This window comes from Eumetopias jubatus, unplaced genomic scaffold, assembly GCF_037043125.1.
Source record: "Eumetopias jubatus isolate StellerSeaLion01/CBP00866 unplaced genomic scaffold, mEumJub1_p1.0 scaffold_9, whole genome shotgun sequence".
Taxonomy (NCBI): domain Eukaryota; kingdom Metazoa; phylum Chordata; class Mammalia; order Carnivora; family Otariidae; genus Eumetopias; species Eumetopias jubatus.
In genome coordinates, this window is record NW_028274815.1 from 73,473,866 (window position 1) to 73,488,330 (window position 14,465).

Sequence of the window (14,465 nt, forward strand, 5' to 3'; positions counted from 1 at the left end):
ATACGTTTGTGATAAAGCAAGCTTTTCTGGATTGTGATCTGGTTTTCAGAGAAACAAGCCTATCCAGTTAAGCAAAGATCTCTTCTTTAAAAACACACACACGTACAACCTCACAAAAACTCTTAACATGTATTAGTTCAGTTTTCTCTACTTTGAACTCAAATCTGACTCTGTATAAAGTTCCAGAGGCCAAACATAAACTTAGAATGACATGAATTCTGTATTGAGCAGTTTCAAGCTTATTTTTGTTTTTCTATCATTTCATCACCAAATGACTGGAAAGGCCCATTGAAAATACGTAATCTCAGTGAAAAGAAGTTTTTTCATTTAGTAATAGGAACGTTAAATAATTTTAAGTAATGACAAGTGACAAAAGATAGTAGGCATCTTTATAGTTGGAGGAAGCCTTCCCTTTGTAGGAGGCAGCAAGAGGATTTGATTAAAGAGAATATGGTAGGGTGGCTACCCACACCTTGTTGGTCATTTTTGTTGTCTTTTAAAAAAATATTTGCAAGACATCTCTTCCCTGCCTTAATTATTTGCCTTAAAATCAGCAAGAAAATAAACATTTAAATTGCCCATAACCCAGACAGCCTTCTTCACTCCCAGAAGATGCTGATGGTTTTATATTTACTGACAAAATAAACATTTTGACTGTGGAAAACCTCTGTACATTATAACTATTTGCTGTAAGTAACTAAATAGCTAATTAGTAAGTATTTAAGTTCTTACTCTGTACAAAGCATATATTCAATGTAAGTATAACAGGTATTTAAATATTATACAGGACTGGAATTTAATTATTTGGTAACAATAATTTAGGTTCAGATTTAATATGCTCTAAATATTTTATAGAATAGTTGAGCTTTTCATCTGGAAAAATGGTATAATTCTTCCTTTATCAGAAATAGGCCAGTATTACATGTTGATAAAAAAAAATTAATGGAAGTTTAAGAAATGTTGTTGGTTATTCTGAGCAAAGGAAATTTGCCATAAAGTTTTTATTTTTATTTTTTAAAGATTTATTTATTTATTTGAGAGAGAGAATGAGAGAGAGAGAGTACATGAGAGGGGGGAGGGTCAGAGGGAGAAGCAGGCTCCCTTACTGAGCAGGGAGCCCGATGTGGGACTCGATCCCGGGACTCTGGGATCATGACCTGAGCCGAAGGCAGTCGCTCAACCAACTGAGCCACCCAGGCGCCCTGCCATAAAGTTTTTAAACCCACTTGTTTCATTACTAGGTAGACAGATAACACGATGATTAAGAGCTCTGGCATCAGATTACTAGGTTCAAATCCTGGCTCTGCCACTTACTAGTGAGGATTAAATAATATAATCCTTCTAAAGTACTTAGTTCAGAACTTGACACATAGTTACTGCTTAATGTTATAGGCATTTGTGACTATAAAAGGAGTCGTTTAATGACTGTAGTTTTAGCATTACAAAAAAAATGCAAATTCCATTATTTGGGTTCTCAAAGTGTTAGAGAGTGCATTGATTGCCACCTTGTGTTACTTATTTATTCTGCCCGCCAGTCCTTCAGTTGGTAGAGTGGATTGTTTAATTCATCTTTTTGTTCTTTGGTATTTAAGGTATTTGGATTTCACATACTTTTCAATTCTGTCTGACATTTCAGATGGCAATAGAAAGAAAATATAAAATGTGTACATCTCTCTATGTATGTACCAGGCATGGGGCTTCGCACTGTCCACAGGTAACTTAATCCTAACAAGTGTAGTGCAAGGTGGGTTTCATTCCTTTTACATATAAGAATGTCAAAGTGTGAGGAGAGGGGTACAGATCTTGCTCAACATTACTGGGTGGATAAAAGGAAGCCTAAGGATCCAAACCTGATTCTCTTCCTTGCTGGGGACTCTGAAACGTAACCTTTCTTCTTCCTTTCCCTTTTCCTTTTCCTTCCTTCCTTCTCTCCTTTCTTCCTTTCCTTTCCTGATTTCCTTCTCTCTCTCACTCTTTTTTTTAAAGGCCATAGTTTAGATCTTTTTGGAAAAGCTTGAGTAATCATTGTATTGCATTTCTTCCCACACCTAAGAATTTCATATAAATGCCATGACCACTGTGGTGCGTGTATTTTAGACCATAAAATTTAATACGTTTGTAGGAGAGAATTTGAAGTTAGTATGCAAAGCTTTTGTGCCTAGTAAACCCACAACTGCCTTTAAACCCTGGACTGGAGTGCTGCTGCCTCTAAAATGGAATTGAACCAGATAATCACATCTCTTTTGAGTATACTTATTTTCTATAAAGTTAAAAAGCAAAATTGATTTAAGACTTTTTTAAAGCAATTTAAAATTGTTTAAAAATATTTGTACTTATTCCCATAACAGATAATTAAGGCATCGTTGTATGTTAAAATCTTTGTTTTCTCTAGTTTTATCAGGTTACAAATGTAATATTTGTGAAAATGTATATTCATTTTCTAAAGTCACAGATGCTAGATAATTCTTCCCTAAATTGAAGCTGGAGATCATAAGGATTACTGGAAATACTGTTAGAGTGAGGGATAAAAATTCAGTTATTGAAGGAGTGGCATGTTTTTAGGTTAATTGGTGTTTCTTTTATCAAAGGCATTATACAGTGTTATAGACAGACCAAAATAAAATAATTAATTTATATGAATAGGATTTATGTTTCAAGCATGGAAAAAAACCTGTAATACTTAACTGACAGAAAATGGTTTTGTATTTAAAAGGTGGGTTATATGGTGATCATGCTGATAATGCTGTGCTGGCAGGACTTTCATGTGAGAAAGAATAGTGCTAGCCAGGTTAACTTACTTGTATGATCTTGACCATGTAGTGTTACTTTCACAAGAACTTCCGGATTGGAGACCACACACCTCTCTGCAAATAGCTCTTCCTAAATCTGTGCTCTTGGTCATGGGAGAGTGGGTAGAGTACACCTGGATTGGTGCAGATTTACAACCAGAGAAGTGTGTCCAGATGAGGAGATTCATCTATAAAGTATTCCTACATCAGACGATAGCACTTACGTTAAGATCGAGAAAAACACCTCACTTATAATCTAGTACAGAGGAAAATATAAATCATCATTTAAAGCCAGTAGAAATGTCAGCAGGCTTTGAAAGATAAATTCTGTCATGCAACACACATTTGTGATAACCACAGTAAACATTAAAAAGTAGCTTGTGAGAAGTGTAGAATTAGCTGCCTAGAACTAGCTTCCTTTTTTTATCCAAAAGAGCCAGTAATCCTAATGACTGTGAGTTGTTCTCCTTTTAGGTTTTCTGATCTGCAGACAGATCAGTTTCCCTGTGATATCTGTGACATCCTATATCTTTCCAAAAATTGTATCACAGCACTTATTTTTTAGGAATTTGTTGTTAAAATTAAATAATCCAAAATCAAATAATCTTAGTTTCAGTTTAACTGCTTCGTTTATAGTAGGGGCTCAATAGGTTTTGAATGAATGGAGTCATTCATATGAGACTATTAAAAATGATACAAATGTCTACCAAGTGGTTGGTTTAAAATCAGTTTTTGTATTACACTTCTTAAAATTTATGAAAAATAACAGCGAGGAGCAGGAAATGCCCTTCTATTTCTGAGGCGAGGCTACGTATGGTTCATATAATGCAGTGTGTTGTGTGGCTTTTGAGAGTTTTCTCCTAAGCTTTATACTCCCCAGACATTTCATGTGAAGAATGGCATGTATTAAAGAGGATTACCAGGACAAGGGAATAGTTCCTACAGCACAATATGACATTACTCATGAACTATTTTATTTGTTCTAAACTGCCACTTCTGATTATCACCTAGTAGTGTCCATTACCTAAGAAATACTTACATCAATGATCACGTAAGTTTAGTTTTTTCAAGCTAAAACATATACAAAATAATACAAATGCATGGTACTTTACAGCTTTCACGACAAACTCTAAAATAATACAGTAGCCCCACGTTTGAAGTACAAGAGGGACTACTATCCCTGTTTTGCACATTGGGAAACTGAGGCTCCGTTGGTAAGTGATCTGGCCAAGGCCGCACAGTCCGTAAGTGGCTGGCCTGGCTCCGCAGCTCAGCTCATCCTCACTCCACTGACTGCTACTTCCCAGAAAAGCAAAGTAAAGCTCTTAAGTGAAATAGGAAGTATTTTTAAAAGTAGCCTAATGTTTTTATACAATTATTTTAAAACTTTTGTTGAATATCTGAAACTAACTTCAGAAGAAATCATCTAATTTCAAATACCTGATCATCATTTTAAGAAACCTGCAATAGCTCATAAACTGCCATACTCAGTGACATACCAAACTAGCTGTTCCGTGGTAGTATCAAAAACCTGTGGATATCATTTCAGTGACAGTACAAGATTAAAAATCTACTTGCATTTCATATATATTAAAGGAACCTAAGTGTGCAGATTATAATTAAAATAGATTTAAGCCTTTTACTCTCAAATCACATAACAACAAATAAATGCCATCTATGTTACTGAAATTGATCCTTAAAATTCTGAACCAAAATGTAGAGGGTCACTATATTACTTTGACCAACGAGCACAGTTAATAAAAGTACTTGTTAGGGTTGAGTGATGAAGAATACAGGGATTCTTTTTTTTTTTAAGATTTATTTATTTATTTATTTGACAGAGAGAGAGACAGTGCAGCAAGAGAGGGAACACAAGCAGGGGGAGTGGGAGAGCGAGAAGCAGGCTTCCTGCCGAGCAGGAGCCCGATGCGGGGCTCCATCCCAGGAACCTGGAACCATGACCTGAGCCGAAGGCAGACGCTTAACAACTGAGCCCCCCAGGTGCCCCAAGAATACAGGGATTCTTAACCAGGAGTCTATAGATGGGGGTCTTTGAGCCCCTCAGATGGTATGATATATACATATAAAATCTGTTTGACAAGAAGGAAACATGGATCCTGTTAAAATAGTTTTTATTTATTTATTTTTTAGGGGGGGGGGATGGGGCAGAGGGAGACAGAGAATCTTAAGCAGGCTCACAGGGTTTGATCTCAGGACCCTGAGATCATGACCTTAGCTGAAATCAAGAGATGGACGCTTAAGCGACTGAGCCACCCAGGCGCCCCTAGATACAGTTTTTTAAACTACAACTTAAAATTTGGGGAGGAATTTTTTAATAGCTTTAGAGATGGTGTATTTGTGGAATAATGGTGTTCTAGATTGTAATGACAACTTATCTGTCTGTTAGGAATATGGACTAAAACTTATCAATTTATAGCTCACATGTACCATGTGCCAGATACTGTTATAGGAATGGTTCTCAGAGCTGCTTAGTGTATTATCTCATTACCTCATTTAATCAGTACAGCAACCCCGTGAGGTGGGTTTTCTGATGCTCCTCATTTCACAGATGAGAAACCAAGGTACAGAGAGGATGGGTGACTTGCGCCAGGGTCACGTATTTATAAAAAATGGCAGAGCTGAAACTCAGATCCAATCTCATACAAAAAGTAGTATTCTTAAATCACTATTCTGTACTACTCAGAACATGTTTTGAAAAGTCCCAGCACGACATAAATATATCAGTAATGCTTGATGAGAAGAGAGCAGTGTGGTCTTCAGGTGGGAATAAGCTTGTATAATTTTGAAATGTCTTTCAACCAGCAATAACATGGATTTGTTTAACAGAGAAAACATACAAAGTTAAATCTATGTATTTATTGAGAAATTGGTTTTTAGCTTATTAGGGTGAAATTGTTTTATTTCTGAGAGAAACATAACCTACTGCTGGTACCAGGTACCCAGACCCTATAATATTAGGCCTTTCTTAATGCTGAGTATTTGAAGAGAAAACTGACCTTTTTTGGTTTAAGTGATGAAAAAACAATGTTGTTAAGGAGTCATTTGGTTTAGAGAAAGGATAATAGTAGTACTCTAAGCAAGACACTTTGTTCATGGGATGTAGCTGTTCATTTTTTAAAATAGGTTTTTTAACAGTAATTGTAATAATTTTACCCACTTGCATGATAAATTATCTTTTGTCATGCAACGGGGTTTTTTTCCCCTTCCATTTAGTGGTTAAAAATTTTTTAACTTATAAAAAACTGGATAAGAAGAAGACAGTAATTTTGGTGGCAAACACTTGTGAATGACTTCCTTTACGTGAATGTCTTTGAGTTTTCTATTTTCCTTAAACAAAACAAGATAATTATATATAGCCATCTCAGATGACCGTAATTTGGAGAAATGTTTGTGGCATTGCTGTTGGATTGTCTGTTCAGTAGATGATACCAGTTGTTTTTGTTTCTTAAGCCTATTTGTGGCATGAAGAATGTTAAATAGAAACATCTCTATGTGTAAGACAAGTACCTAGTTTTAAATGGAAAACCCCAAGATCTCAGTATGAAAATGCGAGATGAAGCTAACATGGTTCGATAAGTCAATATGAGATCTGTTGCCATTGTGTAGTTTTAAATTTTTTAAAGCATTTGTAAGAAGGTCAGTAGGAAATTCAATCATGAGAACCTTAGAGGAAAGGTGATTTAGTGGGCAGCCTCCCCCAGCTCCCTTCGGCTGCTCCTTTTGCCATTCCCTATCCTGGGAATAAAAAATCAGAAAGGTTGCCCTTGCCCGTACATGAAGAAATTCTCCTTTAACAAAATGTGTCACAGTTAAGGGCTCCTTATTCCAGGAAAGTCAAGCAGGAAAGCCTGATTCATGACTAGCAAATAGTCTTCAAAGCCAGTCCAACATTTTAACTTGCTGATGGCATGGATTTCTTAAGAACTGAATAAATAGCAAGTGTTCTAAGCCTCAACCCCTCATTAGACACAACTTTTAAACTACTAGCTCATCTTGGCATACCACTGGAGGTGCAATACGGCGGCTGTTTCAGGAACGTGCGTGGGACTGTGTATGTGTGTATGTTTGGAAACGAAGAGCCATACCGAAATTACAAAGTGACTCAAGTAGAATTTAGTGACCCAAATTGGAATTTGGCTAGGATTCATGAGGGATTATTATTCTCTCTACACTCTGACAATGTGCTTTTTTAACAAAGTGCAGGTGTTCACACTTGGCTGGTGATAAGACTCACAGCATGAGAAACAGGAATGAGTATTATCCCAAACGTTTACATAGGGTGTTAAATAAAAACTAAGGTAAGAAGTTCAATGCTTTACATAGATAGTAAACTATGCATATTATTTTATTTATAACCCCATGTGTTAAGATGGGACACTGTTAAAAATCTTAACAATCACTTAAAAAACAACAACCAACAAACCAGTTATTTAATTTGGTACTTAAGAGTAATAATTAAAAATCAAATGGAAGCAACACCTAAAGTAACTAATTCACAATAAAAACCATTAATTCAGGCTCTACTTACTGGAAATAAGATCATTCAACATGGGCTAACCTAAAATGTATCTGTAGAAACAGAATAAGGGTACAAGTTAGCAAAGTATTAGAAATAAGATTTCAGGGAGCCCCTAAAATTATTTTTAAGAACTTCAGAACTGATTATATGCAAAAAAAAAAAATAACTGTACGTTAAGTTCATTCATACATGACCTTATTTGAAGCAATGTATTTGCATTGACTAGCAAAATTCATGTCAGTTAAGATATTTTTGAAGTATTTTATTTCCCAGATATTTTACTACTTTGAACTAGTTGTTCCAGTGATTAGTCTCAATTTCTGCTGAAACTTAAGTCTTTAATGAGGACGTGCTTCTGAAAATAAGGCAATTTTTCTACAATCTGCTCATGAATAGAAAACAAATCTTTGGTTTTTATAGGGTGGCAGGAAGGATTGAGTGCAAAAAGAAATACTAAGGAATCAAAGCAATGAAAAGGCTCTTAATAAGCAATGGGAAACTCCAAACCCCATCAAGGTCAATAGAGTACCTAAGGCACCTCAGGTTCAGATGATACAATCATCTTTGCTTAGAGTTCTAATAATCTATATACAGGATTTTTACCATCTTAAGAATGTGCAGCTGAAAAGGTAATGTCCAACAATGAATATTGTGAGTAAGAAAGAAGAGAATCATAAGAGTTGATAAATGGGAGAGATGCTGGAGGTCCTCTCTTTCTACCTCCCATGTTTATAGATGAAGAAACTGAGGCCCAGGCAGGAAACAGTGACACCAGAGTTTATGTTTCCGGATTCCTAGTCCATTTCTCGTAGGGCATATCAAATTCTAGACTTTAATTGGCTAGTAAACCAAGTATGAAAAGTTTCAGAGGTGAACTGAAGGAAAAAAAAGTCCCCATCAAATCCCCAAAGGCCAGTTGGAAACGTATACTACTTTACTGTCTTAATTCCTTTATGCCATGTGTTGGACAACTTAGTTAATATACTAATTGATTTATGCAATTCCTTTCAGTTGTATCTAAAAAAGCTAATAATCAACCCAAATTAAATGAGAAAGTTACATAAAGATTCTGTTTGAACACACATAAGGCCATGGTACTTAATATGAACCATCACTTTTTGGGAGAAGGAAGACATCCACTGTCCAGTTCGGAGAGAAAGATCCTGACTAGTTATCCAGTAGACTTTCCACTCTTCCGTGGGGAAGATGATGCTTATATTTTTAAAAATCTCTACAAAGCTCACATACAAGACAGTACATCCTAGATTTGTGACTGATATGAGCATTTAAGGCTGTCATTTTCAAGTATAAAAGTTTAGTGTTCCATTACCCAATCTGTGCAGTAGACAAAAGCGATTAGCTCAAGTCATGGAAATTAACAGAAGCGCACCAAAGACATAAATAAATCACAATTTAGTCAACAGCAAGTTTAAATGTAGGAAAGGCTGGAGAAAAATTTATGGGTTAGATTATGCTTCTCTGAACTGCATTAATTTGTTCACACTGAAACTTTGTCTAACACTGTTGTCTGTTGCATGGCATTTGGAACAAGGCAGATCCAGTAGCAGACCAAACAAGGAAGCTTAATTAGGTTACAGAACTAGTGATTAAGATGGGTCACCTCTAACACAGTTCTATGGCCTGATCCCCCAGAGAAAGATTAGAAAAGGCTCCAGTATACCAAATAAGCTTCACAGATGAACATAATTTTTTTTTTTTTTTTAAAGCAGGGCCTTTCACCTAGAGACTAGCATGCACTGCCTGTGGATGAAAGAAATCAACATTATTTACTTCTGGCTTGCTTGATGTAATATTGCAAAATGTAATATGGCTGGAGAAAATGGGTATTTAGAAGCCAGTATTTCATTTAACTGACACTCTAGTTGTGTACATAAGTTATAGTTCTAGAACTTCTGCTATGGTTCCAATACCTGTGTCTGAAAGGTAACATCAGGATTACTATGGAAGCAGTTGCTTTGTTATAAATTCCATGTAACATGCTCGAACTCTAGGTCTGTTCTCTTTAGCACTATTTAAAGTTTCTTGTAGTTTGGTCAGCATACACACGTCTCATGTCATCTGATTATATAAGCCAAGGTGGAAATTAAAAGACTAAATTGCCAGCTACTTCAGACAGCTATATCGAGTCCAGGATTATGACAAAGTCTGACCCAGAATTTTAATTTGTAATTTTAGGGTGTATCTCATGCAGTTTGGGGAGCATCAAACTAAATCTACAGTCGCCAGAAGCCTTGTTACAGTCGAATGTACATTAACTAGAATGTGTACATTTTTAGTGTTCATGATAAATGCAGTTATGACCTTATTACACTTTTGGCATTCTTTAAGAAAGCACATTAAGCTTTAATATAGAAATATTTAGGTTACACTTGTGCTCAAGTAATAATAAAACAGTTATTCTTTTTTGATCTCATACATTCTCTCCTCAGGTATGGCCCATCTCCTGTACGCTTGGAGCGACCTTTGGCTACGTGGCTGGCCTTGTGATTTCACCACTCTGGATATACTGGAATAGAAAGCAACTTACATACAAGAACCATTAATTGGAGCAAAGGGAGGAGATACTTCGTTGTGCAGATTCCATAAAGACTGTGCAGAAATGTACATGGTCTAAGCCAGGCAGTTCCATTTACAGCACTGTTTTTTATGTAGTTACAACATGGTATGATTGTAGCTTTTTAAACTATGAAACCCCTGAGAGATTGTACCTTCTAGTTGAAATAAAGTATTTATAGTAGATTGTGGCTTCAGATGCTGTTTGCTGCTTCTTGGACCTTTAAGAAACATTCTTAATGAATTTTATAGAATTCTGAGGACAGGTTTTGTTTGTTTTTTCTTTCAAGTTTTAAACTGCTTCATTATTTATAAGAGGTCTGGGTATAGCTGTAGCATTTCATATGCTTTTTGAGAGAAATGGACAGTTTCCTTGGCCACTGAAGCTGTTTCTCACGTAATCAAACAACAGTTTATACATCTTGATCCTATTCTTTTTTTTACCGTGTGTTTCTTTGGAGTTAAAATGGCTATGATAGCCTCATCGAAAACAGTCTTCAATCCCTTCTGGGTTAAAGCCGAACATTCCACATAGCAGCATGCTCCTATCTGGGGGGGAGAAAAAGAAATCACAAACGTATAAAATCTTTTTTTACACAGTTGGTATGACACAACACATCATTATAAGGAAAATGAGAAAACACAGCTATGCAGAAGGAATGAAATCATCATCCATATTCATAAAAACCCAGAGACAGCCAACTAAAAACTAAGTGTATGTCCTTCCACACTTATTCTATGAAAATTAGTGTCATTCATCAAGTATTTACTGGTTACCTACCATATGCCAAGCACTGTTTTAGGGGCTGGAGATAATGTCAAAGAACTGAACAAAAGACCAAAGTCCCTGCTGTGTGATGCTTACATTTGCTTAAATCCTACTGGGGGAGGGGCCCACCAAGGGAACAGAGAGCAGATGGTGGTGTGCACTTCAGAGCACAGAGCGGGGGAGACGGGGAGTGCCCAGGACACAGGTGGGAAGCGTCTCAACAAAGTGGTGTGAGCAGCGAGGGCCACGAAGGAGAAGAGTCTCCAGGCAGACAGAGCCCTAGGTGGGAAGACGCCGATGCAGGAGCATGAGTGGAGTGTTCAGGGACTGGTAAGGAAGCCAGAACCGCAGGAGAGAGGGAACAGCAAGCCGTGAGGCGGGTGGCGAGGCAGCCCTGAGGCCGGGGTACGGACTTTGGCTTCTACTCTAGGAGAGGCTCCATTCATCCATTCACTGGAAATCGAGCATTCTTATTTTGCCAAATGAGTGAATACAGCAGGGAACAAAATTAAGTCTCCTCAACTCTCAGGAAGCTTACATTTTAGAGAGAGAAGACCACCGCGAGCTACTAGAGGTAGAATGTCAGAAGGGAATACGTGGTCTAGGGAAGGAAGACAGGGAGCGGGGACAAATCAGGCAAGGTCTCCCTGAGAAAGTGATATCTGAGCGGAGACCTGGACGGAGTGAGAAAATAATGGTTCCATAGGGAAGAACACTCCAGGCGGAGGGAGGGGCAGAAGTACAAAGACTCCGAGGTACGAGACTTTGGGGACACAGCAAGGAGGCCATGTGCATAGACTAGGATCAGTGAGGGCGGGACATAGCAGGGGTCTCTAGGTCCCGGTAGGGGCTCTGGCCCTCTGCGACTGGCTGGGGAACAGAGCAGTGACCTGATGGAGCTTGTATTTTTAAAGACTCACTCAGGCTGCTGTGTTGAGAACAGACTGACATGGGGTCCCAGACAGAAGCAGAAAGGTGAGTCAGAGCTGTTCCGATAATCCAGGCCAGAGAGAGAGGGGCCTGACCAGACTGTTAGAGGAGCGGATGGTGAGGAGCCTGTGAATGCTGGACGGATTCTGAAGGTAGGACAAGAGCTTTTGCGGCAGGGTTGCCTGCACAGGAGGAGAGCGAGAGCCAAGTCGGGTGTGACTCCAGGGTTTTTGAGCTGAGTAACTGGGAGGACAGGCACGGAAGGTAAGATCCGGAATTCTGTTTCGGACATGTTAATTTTTAGATGCTTAGTCACCCAGATGGACATGTTGGGTGAACAGCTGGATAACCGAGTCTAGAGTTTAGGGAAGCGGTCAGGCTGGAGATAGAAACTTGGGAATCTTCAGTGGCAGACTTTTTAAACCACAAGACCGACCAGCTCACCTGGGCCTAGTGAGGGTGGCTGCAGAAGAGATGTTCCAGAAGCCGCGTGCTGATCCATGGGCATCCAGCATGCAGAGACAGGGACTTGAGACACGGAGGAGAGGCCATTGCCAGGGGACAGAACCAGGAGAGGGCAAGCAAGGGGGCCGGGTGAAAGTATTTTAAGAAGGAACCCAGGAACCCACTGCCCCAAATGCTGCCCACAGGCCTCCAAGTGGGATCCTAGTGTTTTGCAACCACTTTTTTCCCCCTTAAACTACATAATAAATATAAACATCTCAATAGCTGTGTTAGTATACATTTTTAATAGATGTGGGGGCTTTTTCTTTTTTTTTTTTTGCCTTTATAAACAATGCAGCAACTTTGTAGCCATCTCTTTAAGCACATCTGTAATAATTATTTTAAGATAAATTCCTACATACGGAATTGCCTGATCAAAAGTGTGCATGACTTTAAGGCTTTTGCCTATTATCAAGGTGGCTTTTACTCAATGATCAACAATAAGAGAGAGTGCCCATTTCCTTGCACCCCTGGAACAGTGGCTATTATAATTAATTTCTCTTTTTTTTTTTTTGCCAATTTTATAGGCGGAAATTGAACTTGCATTTGACAACGAAGGACTTAGAACATATTTCCTATATTCAATGGCAATCTGTATTTTTGGTAAATTTTCCATTAATGTTCTTAGCCCATTTTTCTATTGGGGTATATATGTCTTTTTCTGATTAATTTATATGTAAGGAACTCCTATATACTAAGATATTAACCCATTTTTTCAGCCACACATGTCAAGTTTGTTTTATGACTTTCAGCTGTATCTCTGGCATTTGATGTATCAAATTTTTATGTAGTTAAATCACCAATATTTTCATTTACCAATTTTACCTCTATGACATTTTAGAAATCCCTTTCTCTCCCTGAGATTATGAAACTGAATGCATGGAATTTCTAAAGCGATTTGTTAGTGAAGCTATTTGTCTTGTTTTAGGAAAAACTGTTCTCCCAAAAGTTTTCTCACTTTCTTCTGCCTCCTGATAGTACATTTAGAAAGACCTTATTAGATTCTGTTTCCACAAAAGTCCTATTAAAGTCACATCTAAAAAAATAGAATCCAATAATGTTAGGGGCAGAGAGAAAAGTAAGCCTAGCTTTAGGGCGAGGGAGAACAGAAGTTAAAAGTTTTATGCACGTCACAGTGGTGTATTTTTTAGAATGCTAATATTTTCTATCTTTCATAAAAGGATTGGAAGAAAATTCAACACATTTCTTTTCAAGCCTAGCCATCATTTTTTGGTTTTAGCTGCAGATTTAAACTCATCCTATATGCCATTCCACCACCTACTCCATGAGTCTTCACTGAAGACAGAGTCTGCTTTGGCACAGTATAAACCTTTAAGAGATTTAAAAGGGCTTTTTCTGATGCCTCTTTCTACAGGTAACTGAAGAGGAAAATATTGTTGGCAGTACCACGCAGGTGTGCGTGCCTGGGCTCTGCAGTCAGGTCTTCCCTGCAACCCAGCTCTGCCGTTTATTATGGACGGGACCTGACAAGTTATCTGACATCGCCAAGCCCTCGTTTGTTGTAGTCAGACCCACGCGAGTAGGTGAAAGGATTAAATGAGACAATGCATGTACAGCACTCAGCACAATGCCTGGCAGAGAGTAAATGCACAATAAATGTCAGCTTCTATTATTACCCAAGCTGCTTTTACGTTTATTTTTATATTCTGTTAAGGTTCCATTACCTCTTTTGCTAGTTTCTGTCCTTGTTCCACACAAATGGGTTTTTCTTTCATATCGTTCAGTCTTGCTAAAGTTTTGGGGTCATCTCGGAGATCAATCTAATCAAGAAAGGTCAATAATGTCCCATAATGTTACAAGTCTTTAAAGATAAATCAAAGCATGTAGTCCCATTTAATCCGCCATACGCAAAAAAAGATTAAACAGATGAACTTCACTTTCAAAACCAGTTTTGGCACTACTTTTACCAAATAATTATTTTTCTATAATAAATAGAATTTATTATAATTTGCAACTGAGATTAAAAATGCATATTGTTTGCTAAAACTTAAGACTATGTGTCTGAAAGCAACACCACAAGATGGGCCAAAGAGACTATTCTTAAAAATGGGTGAAATTAAAGCAGACGTACCTGAGTTCCTATTAATAAAAAGGGTACATTTGGTGCGTATTCCTTAAGTTCCGGTACCCACTCCTCTTTCACATTTTGAAATGAGGCTGGATTTACCACAGAGAAGCATATAAGGAAGACATCAGTCATTGGATAAGATAAAGGCCTCAGACGATCATAGTCTTCCTAAGGAAGAGAGAAAAACCTCATTATTCCCATCTCTTTAGTTGACTAATAACAGGTGTGTAAGGTTACATGGTTGAAGAAGCAAAGTCAAGAGAATGCCAC

At 37.8% G+C, this 14,465-nt stretch overlaps 2 protein-coding genes across 6 annotated transcripts in view; one reads left to right on the forward strand and one right to left on the reverse strand.

Annotated features, from left to right (window-relative positions):
* Positions 1–10,095, forward strand: part of PIGF (phosphatidylinositol glycan anchor biosynthesis class F) — a 35,268-nt gene extending 25,173 nt beyond the window's left edge. For all 4 annotated transcript variants that reach the window (XM_028103913.2, XM_028103914.2, XM_028103916.2 and 1 more), the window contains exon 6: positions 9,780–10,095. In XM_028103913.2, coding sequence (XP_027959714.1) covers positions 9,780–9,893 — 114 coding nt within the window. In that variant the 3' untranslated portion in view covers positions 9,894–10,095. The remainder of the gene's footprint in view (positions 1–9,779) is intronic.
* The window catches only part of RHOQ (ras homolog family member Q), a 34,092-nt gene continuing 29,296 nt past the window's right edge, over positions 9,670–14,465 (reverse strand). The window contains exons 3-6 of one of the 2 annotated variants that reach the window (XM_028103919.2): positions 14,199–14,363; positions 13,792–13,887; positions 12,047–12,130; positions 10,371–10,452 (exon numbers count right to left, since the gene is read on the reverse strand). In XM_028103919.2, coding sequence (XP_027959720.1) covers positions 12,053–12,130; positions 13,792–13,887; positions 14,199–14,363 — 339 coding nt within the window. In that variant the 3' untranslated portion in view covers positions 10,371–10,452; positions 12,047–12,052. Of the gene's footprint in view, positions 10,453–12,046; positions 12,131–13,791; positions 13,888–14,198; positions 14,364–14,465 lie in introns of both variants that reach the window. The other variant, XM_028103918.2, reaches the window with a different exon arrangement.